Source organism: Rhinolophus ferrumequinum, chromosome X (genome assembly GCF_004115265.2).
Source record: "Rhinolophus ferrumequinum isolate MPI-CBG mRhiFer1 chromosome X, mRhiFer1_v1.p, whole genome shotgun sequence".
Lineage (NCBI taxonomy): Eukaryota > Metazoa > Chordata > Mammalia > Chiroptera > Rhinolophidae > Rhinolophus > Rhinolophus ferrumequinum.
In genome coordinates this window covers 32,322,733-32,335,406 of record NC_046284.1, presented here as the reverse complement: position 1 = coordinate 32,335,406, position 12,674 = coordinate 32,322,733, and the positions used below count along the sequence as shown (strand labels likewise).

General features: G+C 33.1%; 1 protein-coding gene across 2 annotated transcripts in view; it reads right to left on the bottom strand.

Annotated features, from left to right (window-relative positions):
* The window catches only part of TENM1 (teneurin transmembrane protein 1), a 1,301,460-nt gene that overhangs the window by 282,960 nt on the left and 1,005,826 nt on the right, over positions 1 to 12,674 (bottom strand). For both annotated transcript variants that reach the window (XM_033111932.1, XM_033111941.1), the window contains 2 exons: positions 2,734 to 2,919; positions 1,162 to 1,185 (listed from right to left, as the gene is read on the bottom strand). In XM_033111932.1, coding sequence (XP_032967823.1) covers positions 1,162 to 1,185; positions 2,734 to 2,919 — 210 coding nt within the window. The remainder of the gene's footprint in view (positions 1 to 1,161; positions 1,186 to 2,733; positions 2,920 to 12,674) is intronic.

The following is a 12,674-nucleotide window of genomic DNA, read 5'->3' as shown; positions in this document are numbered from 1 at the left end:
GTGTGTGTGTGTGTGTGTGTGTGTGTGTGTGTGTGTGTGTGTGTACACACAGTCACACACTGCTTAATGATGGGGATAGTTCTGAGGGACGTGTCTTTAGGTAATTTTGTTGTTGTGCAAACATCATTGAGTGTACTCACATGAACCTAGATGGTATAGCCTATTACTGTAATTGTATGTGCATACTTTTATATGATCATTAGTGCAGATTTGTTTACATCAGCATCACAACAAACATGTGAGTAATGCATTGTGCTACCACATTATCATGGCTACTAGGCGATAGAAATATTTGTCTCCATTATAATCTTATGAGATCACCATTGTAAATGCAGTCCATCCTTGACCAAAACATCATTATGTGGTACATGACTATATATTCCTCAAGAATCGGTATAGGATGAATATATATATATATATATATATATATATTACATATATACATATATATGTGTGTGTATATGTATATATGTTTATATGTAATATATGTAATATATATATATTCTATTTAAGAAAATATAATATATTATATTTTATATATAATATATAATATATAATATAATATATAAATATATATATAATATATATTTAAGAAAGAAATTTATCTAGTTCCATTCTCATGGATATACAAAGGATAAGAGAATTTAGGGATAATTTGGAACGTATTTAACCTTCTGAGGCTGAGGTCATGAAAGGCACTAAGATATCCAACAGAAAAACCCTTCGTGTCTCTATCAGAGACACTGAGCGGGAGGTGGATGATGGAGTACTTATAGAAGAACAATTCTTCTGACCTTCTAAGGACTTGGAGCTATATTGTTATGTTAAAGAAAAAGTTCAGTTGTCTACCTAAACCTAGTTAATTTAATAATTACCTATCTTTGTTACACACACACACACAAACACACACACACACACAGCTCAACTTAAAGACAAAGAAGATTACTTCTTAAAACTGTTTATCAATCCATTACATGCTATGGCAAAAAAAAATGACGCTTGGAGGTTGTTAAAACAAATTAATATTTAGTGTGACTATTGCAGCATGAACTTGACAATATTACACTTAAAACTGTCAAAATGAAAGAAAAAAAACAACAACCTTTCCTTTCCCACATGCATATTTTCCATTTAAAATAAAACTAGTGAATAAAATCTTACCTCGGACAGCATCTAAGTAGTGAGCTAAAAAGGGGGGAAAAGAGCAATTAAATCAATTTCTGGGAGACCAAAGCTATACAACATGTACTAATGGTTTACCATCTGCTGCCTGGAAAAAGAACAGTAAACTGTGAACTGCTGAATGCTTGCAGCTCAAAAGTTAGTACACTGGCCTGTGTAGTTTGTAAATAACATTTTCTGTAGGAAAGATATTTATGGCTTTTCTGCAAGAAACTCTATTAGGCTTCCTAAAAAGTGTCATATTTCATTAAAAGTATAAGAAATGCATTTTTACCTTTCAGTAATAACTTTTATGAAAGAGCACTACCTTGAACTTCTTATTAGTAATATCTTTAGAAGGGAGATCTTCAGTAAACACCTTTGGTAATCATCACAATATTTAAAATCTGTTATGTGAAGGCAATAAACTTACTGTAGTGCAGGAATTAATTACTTAAGCTGCATCTGAATCTCACCCCTCACCACCATTTTAATGAATCTTAAATATTTTCCATAGTCACAGAACAAGACTTACTGTGCCTTTAGAAGAGTAGTAATGCAGTTTACTAAGATTATATATTATGTATATTACACATTACTTTGGCAGATTCCAACCATTATAACAAAATATCTCCACCTAAAAATGGAAGCTATAGTAAAGATTGGTGGAAGAAAAAACCCTCAAACAATGAATTGGGTGTCCAGAGGCCCATGCTTGCCTTTGCTCTGCATGAATTTTCTCTGTTCTCATGGAATGCTACTGGAACACTCTGTGACCCACTTTCCTTAGCTGAACAGTGGGAATCATACCTATCCTTCTGTATATGCAGGAAACCTTTGTGGCAGATATGGGTCAAGGGCTTTGATTTTTTCTTTAGAAAAATAAAGTATTTTAAAATTGAAACCATTATTATTAGTGTTTTTTATAGTGTGAAGACCACGTGATAGATTATTCCATAAGCTTTCTCCTACACACAGACTGTTCTCCCAGGCAGCATCCTGAAAATTAGTGAAATTGGTGTCACTGGATGAGAGAGGGTAGATGCCTCAGTACAAACTCTCTCTGATACCCAATGAACAATTTGACACAGATGTTCTATTGATGGTAAGTCAAGTGTCTTCCTTATATACATTAAAAATAGCCCCTAGTGATATCAATTGGCCCCTGTTAAAGTTGTCCCATTTAATGAAACTGCCTCTAAGTGCTTTCAACTGAAACAACTTATACTTTTCAAAAGGAAAAGTGGGCAGTGAATGTTACCTTCACAATAAAAGCACTTCCCTTATTAACTAATGGCATTTTATTCCAATGTATCATCTTTCATTTGAGTAACTCAAAGTACTTGAAAGCAGAAAATAAAAGAAATACTGAAGTAATGAGAAAGGAAATGACAAATATTATCAACAAAAAAGGAAACCTCTCAGTTAATGAAACTTTCAAACTATAGCTAACCCTTCTCCTTCTCTCCTCCAACCTGAAAGTCTATGAAAAACCTGGTGATTGACTCACTAGAATGTATTTACTTCTTCAATTAATCCAATTTACCTTTTTCAAAGTATGGTAGTACTTACCAATTGTGCAGTGGTCGCCCTCCCATCCAGGGCTGCACTCACATTTTCCGTCTTTGCATTGGCCATGCTCAGCACAGTGAGAATGACAGGAGCGTTCTTCACATGTTGGTCCTACCCAGCCTTCTTCGCATTGACAAATTCCCCTTGAGCAGACTCCATGGCTACCACACTCCATGGTACAGAGCTCTGTGAGGAATTAAAAGAATATATATTTACATATTTTATTAAAACCAGAGTTTACTATATCCAAAAGATATTTGAATCACCAAAATGTCACAAAGACCTCTAGCATTTGAGTGAATGTACAAGGAACTCTGTAAAAGAGATAGCTAACTATATATATATATATAAAATTGTAGTTGACATTCATTATTGTTCAGCTTCAGCTTCAGGTGTACAGTGCAGTGATCAGTCATCTACATCATCCCTGAGGCGAACTCCCTAATGGGACAAGTGTCCATCGGATACTCTACAAAATCTTTACAACATCATTGATTACATTCCCCAAATTGACTTTTGTATCCCTGTGGCAATTAAGAATAGAGACAGTGTAGAAAGAAAGAAAGAAAGAAGGAAGGAAGGAAGGAAGGAAGGAAGGAAGGAAGGAAGGAAGGAAGGAAAGAAAGAAAGAAAGAAAGAAAGAAAGAAAGAAAGAAAGAAAGAAAGAAAGAAAGAAAGAAAGAAAGAAAGAAAGAAAGAAAGAAAGAAAGAAAGAAAGAAAGAATAGAGACAGTGGAAATGTAATGGCTGTGTGGGATGTCAGAGGGGTAGTAGATGGGGGGAGGGGATTTATACTGTGTAAGAAATATAAATGATAAATGTCTATTACATTGTTTTGTACACCTGAAACTAATAAAAAAAGAAAAAAATACAAAAAAGAGATAGTTAAGTCTCTAAGTATAAAATAAACTCTAAGTCAAATTGATTCTGAGAAGTTCATATAATGATAATGGCATTCAAGGTTTAGAAGTGAAGTCAATGCCAAACAAACGTCAAGTAGTTTTCAGTAAAATTCATTAAGATCACAAATAAAGTTGCAGAGATTTTATGATGCCACAAGAAATCATTGGGGGGAAAACACACACACACATACTGTACAATAATGACCTAACTTCATTCAGGAAGAGAGGTTCTACAATTGGAAAGATAACTTTCTAATAAAATTCATCATATAAAAAGGTAAAGCTGCCAATGTTGATAATCAACTGGTTTCCCTAATCATACTAACAATATTTGCATTTACTTTAAGCATTTAAAATGACTCATAGTTGGTTAAAATACAGTGTTTTTATCTCAAAACGTCACTCAATATTTAGTCCATATCATCAATGTATATACTGGCTCTGCTGAGGTTCTCTCCATTGTCCCCTGACTTTTTGTTGAGAAATGTTGATTATTAATAAAATTATTACAGTAGAGATGCCAAAATAAAAGCTTGACACGTCTTTTTTTTAATTGAATACTCTTTTGTTGGAGGTGGAGAAGGGAGATAAAAGCCTAAGAAATGCAATAGGCTTTGAATACAATTGGTCATATATCCTTGAAGAGGGTGTCCTGGAGGTCAAATTGTCTATCTTCCATACTCTTAAGTTCTGAAACTGATTTTTATATATTAAGAGGTATTGACATGTGATATCAGTATTACTCTATATTACATGTAACAAAGGTCTTTATATGTAACAAAATTTTCCACTCTATAGACAGCAGAGTTGTTTTTCAGTAGGTGAGAATATTCTTTTGATAAAGCCATGGTTATGGATTTTACTACTATGCAGATCAGTTTCTTCACTTATTCACTGTAAAGTATTCTTTGAGAGTCAAGGTATGATAGAAAGAATAGTGGATCTGAAATAAAGGTTCCTCGACGTAAAAGCTGTGTCAGGCAAATTACTAACATGCTCTCTTAATCTCTGTTTGCATAACTACACAATGAAAGTAATAGTTACACCTTATAAGGCCATTGGACAGATTTCAGATATATTTTGGAGACATAACCAACAGGATTTCCCCCTCAAGATTGGATATGGGGAATGAAGGGAAGGGAAAAATAAAAGTTTTGGCTTAAACAAGTGGATGGATAATGCTGCCATTAATGAAATAGTAAAGGCTGAGGGAAGAATAAGGGTGGAAGATCAAACATGTCAACTTTGAGATAACTTATAGATAGCCAAGTGAAGATGTCAACTAAGCAGTAGGAAGTAGGATATATGAATTTGACAAGCTAAGGTTGGAGATATGAAACTGGCAATCATTAGCATATAGGTGATATTTAAAGACATGGGATATTTTAGATATCTAAAGAACAAAGAATAGAAGAGCCTCAGGAATGAGCTCTGAGGTATCCCATGATTTAAAGAAAAGGTAGAAAAAAAGGAACCATCAAAAGAGAGTGGGAAGGAGAGGGCAGTGAGTGATAGGAAATCCAGGAAATTGTGGTGTAACAAAAGCCAAAAGGGGACACTTTTTCAAGAAGAAGGTAGTATAATATTACTGACAGGTCAAGTGAGACATGGGCAGAAAAGTACCTATTGGATTTATCAACTTGGAAATTGTGGGTGACTTTAGGAAGAGTTATATTGATAAAGTGGTAGTTGGAAAACAATATTGAAATGGGTGAAAGGAAAGAGTGAATGGAAAAGTGTGTGGGATTACCAGGTTGTAGGAAAAGTCCAGGGCCCATAAAATACAAAAAGGGGGCATGGCCTAATAATTGGTAGCTCAAGTAGGTTAATCTTCAAATGGCACTATTTTCTTATCTTGGTTCTGAATCTCTGGTTGATAATCTGGATTTATAATTTCAGCACTTGTAGTCAACCTGAGATTGTAATTATGCTCCCCTTAGTGGCCTCCCCCAAGACACTAAAAGTTGAACTTAAAGAGCCTTTCTAAGATTAGGGAGTTAAATTGGTCACAGTCAATCAGGTCAGAGCTAACTGAAACAATTAGAGGCAAATATTTTGCATATTTTGCTTTATACAACTATAAATTTCAGGCATAGAGGAGTATATCATTATAGTGATTTCCTAAAAAATAATAGGACTAGATGAAGAGTATCAGCAAAATGTCAGACTGGGCTATCCTTAAACCATCTCAATATAAATCCTTAGAAATTTTGAATATAATGTAATGATTTTTAAAACTGCATGTCTTAGCTCACAAGACAAGAAATTCTCGTGTCAGAAATAAAAAGGATGCTAACAGCCAAAGAAGTAAACATGTAAGTTAACTCTCTGGCGGCCTTGCAGTATTATTATACCCAGTAATAACTAGGGTATTTATGTCCACAAAGGGAAAAGAGATAAGGTCTTTGGACCATTTAAGTTGGGGAGATGGACTGAAATTCCTGCAAAAAGCAAGGACCTCTGAAATATCAGTTAAATGGAAACTAATAAACTATCCACTATATCAGAGAGATAGCAAGGAAGTATTGACTAAATTATTATTATTATTATTATTATTATTATTATTATTATTATTAGTAGTAGTAGTAGTAGTAGTAGTAGTAGTAGTAAATTTGAGGGTTAGAAAATAATACTGAAATAAAATTTTGCTTAATAATAATTGTGCGATGGGAGTGCCTTGAGTGAAATATTTCTAAAGCCTGATTATTCAGGAGTTAGGTAAGAGATACTTTGTCAACTATGCATATAAAAATGTACAGTTGTAATTCTGTTTCTAGTATTGTGACCTAAGAATCTCATCTCTTCTGATGAGAACTAGAATACCTAGACAAAATATATTTTAAAATATGTTAGAAGTTACTGGAGTTCACAAAAGAAGAAGGAAATATTGGACCAAGTTCCAAGAGAAAAAGAAAACCCAGAGAGGAGAGTCTGACATTTATGGATGCTTTTCCTCTAGAAGTGTCCATTGATTATGGTAGAGCTGCAAGCTAAACTATCTGCATTTTTGTATGAAACACAATTTTTACTTGATAAGTGGGTGACAAACTATTGTCATTCAGACATTTTTTTGAAAGTGAAAGAAATAAGCTTATCACTTCAAGGAAACCTGATAGTGTTTGTTAATAATGATAAAATTTGAGCTTTCAAACAATAAATAGAATTTTTGATGACTTGTAGCTGTCCTACAAACTTGATAGCTTCCTAATTCTTGACACTTCTGATGAGATTAGTGGTGATATTAACAAATGTGGCTTTTAATATTATGTAATGAAATGTATTAACATATAGATCTGTGTAATATGGTGAACCAGGATTTCTCAAATGAGTAATTGATGATGTTACAAAATTATCCATTTGAATTGTAAGATATAGCAATCGATTTTAATATAACAGAGTATAAAAAGTTCATTGCATAGAGTGTCAGATTTCATGTCGCAACTAACCTATAGGAAACTACCCTTTGTTGAGTTTCAATATTTCAATATCCAAGAAGAATGCCACAATTATCGTAAAAGACTATTAAAATGCTTTTCACTTTTTCAACTCTGTGTCTATATGATGCCTTATTACCTTCATATACATTAATCAAAAAAGCATATTGCAAATGATTGAATGATCTTCAATGAGAATTTCAGTTTTCTCAATAGATATTTTTGTTTTGCAAAATAGTGTTGTTTTTCATAAAATATATTATTTATGTTAACATGTAATGGGTTTATTATTGTTATTTTTAAATTAACTGCTAAATAAAATCTTTCTAAATCTCAAAAAATAAAAAAAATTAAAATATCATGGATTACATAAAAATTATATTGGAAGTTAAGAACAATGAAAATATCATTTATAAAAACTTGTGGAATGCAGCTTAGACAGTAACATAAAGGAAATTTACAGCCTTACATACATTTAGCAGAAAAGGAGAACAACTAAAAATTAATGAACAAAGTGTCCAACTCAAAGAATTAGAAAAATGACTGTATATAAATGGAAGGAAACAATAAAGGTAAGAGCAGTAGTTAAATCAGAAACAAAGAAACAATAGAGAAGATAAACAAAACCAAACTGTGTCTTAGAGATGAATTATAAAATAGAGAAATCTCTGGCAAGGTAGAGAAAAAAAAAGGAAGGAAATGATACAAATAAACAAAATAAACATTAAAGATTAAACTATAAAAACAAATGCGAGTGCTATAAACAACCTTATTGTAGTAAGTTTGATATCTTGGATAAAGTAGACACTTTCAAGGGAAAAAAAATGGACTTGAGAAGAAATAGAAGACCTGTATACACGTTAAAGACATTGAATGTGTCCCAGAAGACCATATATATATATATATATATATATATATATATATATATAGTCACAGGATGTGGAGTGCAGCATAAGGAATAGAGTCAATGGAATTGTAACAGCTATATACGATGTCAGAGAGGTAGATGTCGTACTGGAGATCTTAGCTAGCATAGGAAGGCAACCAAAAATACAAAACATGTAACACCTGGAAAGGAAGAGACAAAATTGAATATACAGGTAAACTATGAAAATTAGAAGAGAGGATAGCAAGGTTGTTGGAAAAAAAATCAATAGAAAAGAAAAAAAAAAACTCGCCTATATATCAAGGACTGCCAAATTAGAACATGTAATTTATATATATATATATATATATATATATATATATATATATATGTATATATATGTATATATGTATATATATGTATATATATATATAATCATTCATAATAATAAATCAAGCAAAAAAAGCTCAACATTCTTTTATACAAAATTTTAAAACTTTTTGAATTGAAGACGACATAGAAAGACTCAATCAATGGAGAGATATATTGTGTGCATAGCTCACAAACCTCAATATCATTAGGATGTCAATTTTCCTCTACTGGTTGTGTAAATTCAATGTAGTTCCAGTTAAGATCCCAACAACATTTTTCATAGGGTTTGAAAACCTGATCCTAAAATCCATATGGAGCGGAAAAGACTAAGACTACCCAAGAACATTTTGAAGAAGGATGTTCACTGATATGTGTGTGTGTCCTAACTTAAATGTACATCAATAGGAAAATGAACATATTAATTTTGATGTATTCATACAATATAAAAACACAGTGGTTAAGTTGAATAAAGTAAAGGTACATACCTCAATATGGATAAACCTTAAAAACATAATTATAAAGGAGGAAAGCAGGTTATTTACAAAAATTTCAACACATGCAGAACAATATTTTAATATATTATATGTAATATATACTTGTTTGTAAAAGCCTAAAAATTGGATCACAAAAGGATACACGGGACTTCATTTGTATTTGTAAATTTTTGAAGCTAAGTTGTGGGTTGTTCATTATGTTATTTTATGTGCCTGGAATTTTTAATAATAATTTATAAGAGAAAACAAATGAGAGAATTAGTATGGAACAACTGACTTTAGGTGCAGTTCTATTAAACAAGTGGAGACATGACATAACCTCACTCTTGCCCTCCAACCCAAAGCCCTCCATAGATACAAGCCACTAACACTAATATGATTTACAGTTTCAATGCTGCAAGTATCCAGGTGGGAAGCAATATCCTCATGAATAAGGGAATGCTCTAGAAAATGAATGACTACAAATAGACAAGCAGATCTTACACAATAAGATTGTGAAATGCCACATATCAGTGAACTCATAGGATTCTCTGCTTTTTCTGTCTCACTTATTTTGCGTAACATACCCTCAAGATCCATCAATGTTGTCATAAATGTTCCTATATCATCTTTTCTTATCGCCGAATAGTATTCCAATGTGTATATACACCACAACTTCTTTATCCATTCATCTATCGAAGGACATTTTGGTTGTTTCCATGTCTTGGCCACCGTAAACAAAGCTGCAATGAACATTGGAGCACACGTGTCTTCATGGATAAATGTTTTCAGATTTTTTGGGTAGATACCCAGGAGAGGGATTGCTGGGTCATATGGTAATTCTATTTGTAATATTCTGAGGAACCTCCACACTGCCTTCCATAACGGCTACACCAGTCTGCATTCCCACCAACAGTGTATGAGGGTTCCTTTTTCTCCACAGCCTCTCCAATACTTGTTACTATTTGTCTTGTTGATGATAGCCATTCTGACTGGGGTAAGGTGATAACTCATTGAGTTTTGTATTTGCATTTCTCTGATGATTAGTGATGTTGAGCATTTTTTCATATGTCTATTTGCCATTTGTATGTCCACGTTGGAGAAATGTCTCTTCAGGTCCTCTGCCCATTTTTCAATTGGGTTGTTTGTTTTTTTTGTTGTTGAGTTTCATGAGTTCCTTGTATATTTTGAATATTAGCCCCTTATCGGAGGCAATGTTTGCAAAAACCTTCTCCCATTCAGTTGGTGACCTCTTTATTTTGTCGATGGTTTCTTTTGCTGTGCAGAAGCGTTTAAGTTTTATATAGTCCCATTAGTTTATTTTAGCTTTTACTTCCATTGCCTTTGAAGTCAAATTCATAAAATGCTCTTTGAACCCAAGGTCCATAAGTTCAGTGCCTATGTTTTCTTCTATGTAGTTTATTGTTTCAAGTCTTATGCTTAAGTCTTTGATCCATTTTGAATTAATTTTGGTACATGGTGACAATTAGCAGTCCAATTTCATTCTTTTGCACGTGGCTATCCAATTCTCCCAGCACCATTTATTGAAGAGGCTATCTTTCCTCCATTGTATGTTTTCAGCTTCTTTGTGAAAAACTATTTGTCCATATTAATGTGGTTTTATTTCTGGGTTCCCAATTTTATTCCATTGGTCTATGTGTTTGTTTTTCTCCCAATACCATGCTGTTTTGATTATTGTAGCCCTGTAGTATAAGCTAAAGTCAGGGAGTGTGACACCTTAAGTATTGTTCTTTTTTTTAAGATTGCTTTGGCTATTTGGGGTCTTTTGTGATTCCAAACAAATCTGAGGATTTTTTGTTCTATTTTTTTTAAAAAATGCCATTGGCATTTTGATGGAGATTGAATTAAATTTGTATATTGCTTTGGGTAATATGGCCATTTTAACTATGTTGATTCTTCAAATCCATGAGCACGGAATATCTTTACATTTCTTTGTGTCTCCTTCAATTTCTTTCAAAAATGTCTTACAGTTTTCAGCATATAGGTCCTCCACATCCTTGGTTAAGTTTATTCCTAGGTATTTTATTCTTTTTGCGGCATTTGCAAAAGGAATTGCTTTTTGTATTCCTTTTTCTGAGATTTCATTGTTAGTATATAGGAATGCAATGGACTTTTGTACGTTGATTTTGTAGCCGGCAACTTGACCGTATTCATTGATTGTTTCTAATAGCTTTTTGGTGGAGTATCTAGGGTTTTCTATACATAACATCATGTCATCTGCAAAGACTGATAATTTAACTTCTTCATTCGCAATTTGGATGCCTTTTATTTATTTCTCTTACTTGATTGCTCTGGCAAGGACTTCCAAAACTATGTTGAAAAGCAGAGGTGATAGGGGACAGCCCTGTCGTGTTCCTGAACTTAGAGCAAAGGGCTTCAGTTTTTCACCATTTTATGAGATTAGCTGAGGGCTTGTCATATATGGCCTTTATTATGTTAAGGTATTTTCCTTCTATACTTATTTTATTAAGTGTTTTAATCATAAATCGATGTTGTATCTTGTCAAATGCTTTTTCTGCATCAATTGATATAATCATATGATTTTTGTCCTTTATTTTGTTTATGTGATATATCACATTGATGGATTTGTGGATGTTGAGCCATCCTTGTGCCCCGGGGATGAACTCCACTTGGCCGTGATGAATGATCTTTTTAATGCAATGTTGTATCGATTTGCTAGAATTTTGTTTAGGATTTTTCCATCTGTATTTATCAGGGATATTGGTCTGTAGTTTTCTTTTTTTGTGTTGTCCTTACCAGATTTGGTGTCAGGGTAATGTTGGCCTCATAAAATGAGTTAGGTGGTACTGTCTCTTCTCCAATTTTTTGGAAGACTTTGAGCAGGATTGGTATTAGATCCTCTTTGAAGGTTTGGTAGAATTTACTAGGGAAGCCATCTGGTCCCAGACTTTTGCTTTTGGGAAGGTTTTGGATGACTGATTCAATTTCCTTACTGGTGATCGGTCTGTTTAGATTTTCCAGTTCTTCATGGTTCAGCCTCGGAAGGCTAAGAACTTGGCTAAGAACTGTTTCTAAGAACTTGTTCCTTTCTTGAGGTTATGGAATTTGGTGGCATATAGTCCTTCATAGTATTCTTGGATGATCCTTTGTATTTCTGTGGTGTCCATGATGACTGCCCCTTTTTCATTTCTGATTTTGTTAATTAGTGTCTTCTGTCTTTTTATCTTAGTGAGTCTAGCCAAGGATTTGTCAATTTTGTTAATCTTTTCAAAGAACCAGCTCTTTGTCACATTAATTTTTTCTACTGTCATTTTGTTCTCTATTTCATTTAGTTCTGTTCTGATTTTTGTTATTTTCTTTCTTGTGCTGACCTGGATTTCATTTGTTCTTTTTCTAGTTCTTTAAGATGTACCATGAGGTTATTTATGGAGGATTTTTCTTGTTTCTTGAGATAGGCATGTAATAATATAAATTTCCCTGTTAAAACTGCTTTCGCTGCATCGCAAAAATTTTTGTAGGATGTATTTTCATTGTCATTTGTTTCTGTGTATCTTTTCATCTCTCCTCTAATTTCTTTTTGAACCGGTCGTTCTTTAAAAGTATGTTGTTTAATCTCCATGTATTTGTGTTTTTTCCTGCTTTCTTTTTGCAGTTGATATCCAATTTCAAAGCCGTGTGATCAGAGAATATGCATGGTATGACATCAATCTTCTTAAATTTGCTGAGGCAGATTTTATGTCCCAATATATGGTCTATCTTTGAGAATGTTCCATGTACACTAGAAAAAAAAGTATAGTCTGATATTTTAGGATGAAGTGCTCTATACATGTTAATTATGTCTATTTCATCTAATGTGTCATTTAGGGCTGCTACTTTGTTATTTGTTTTCTGTTTCGATGATCTATCCATAGCT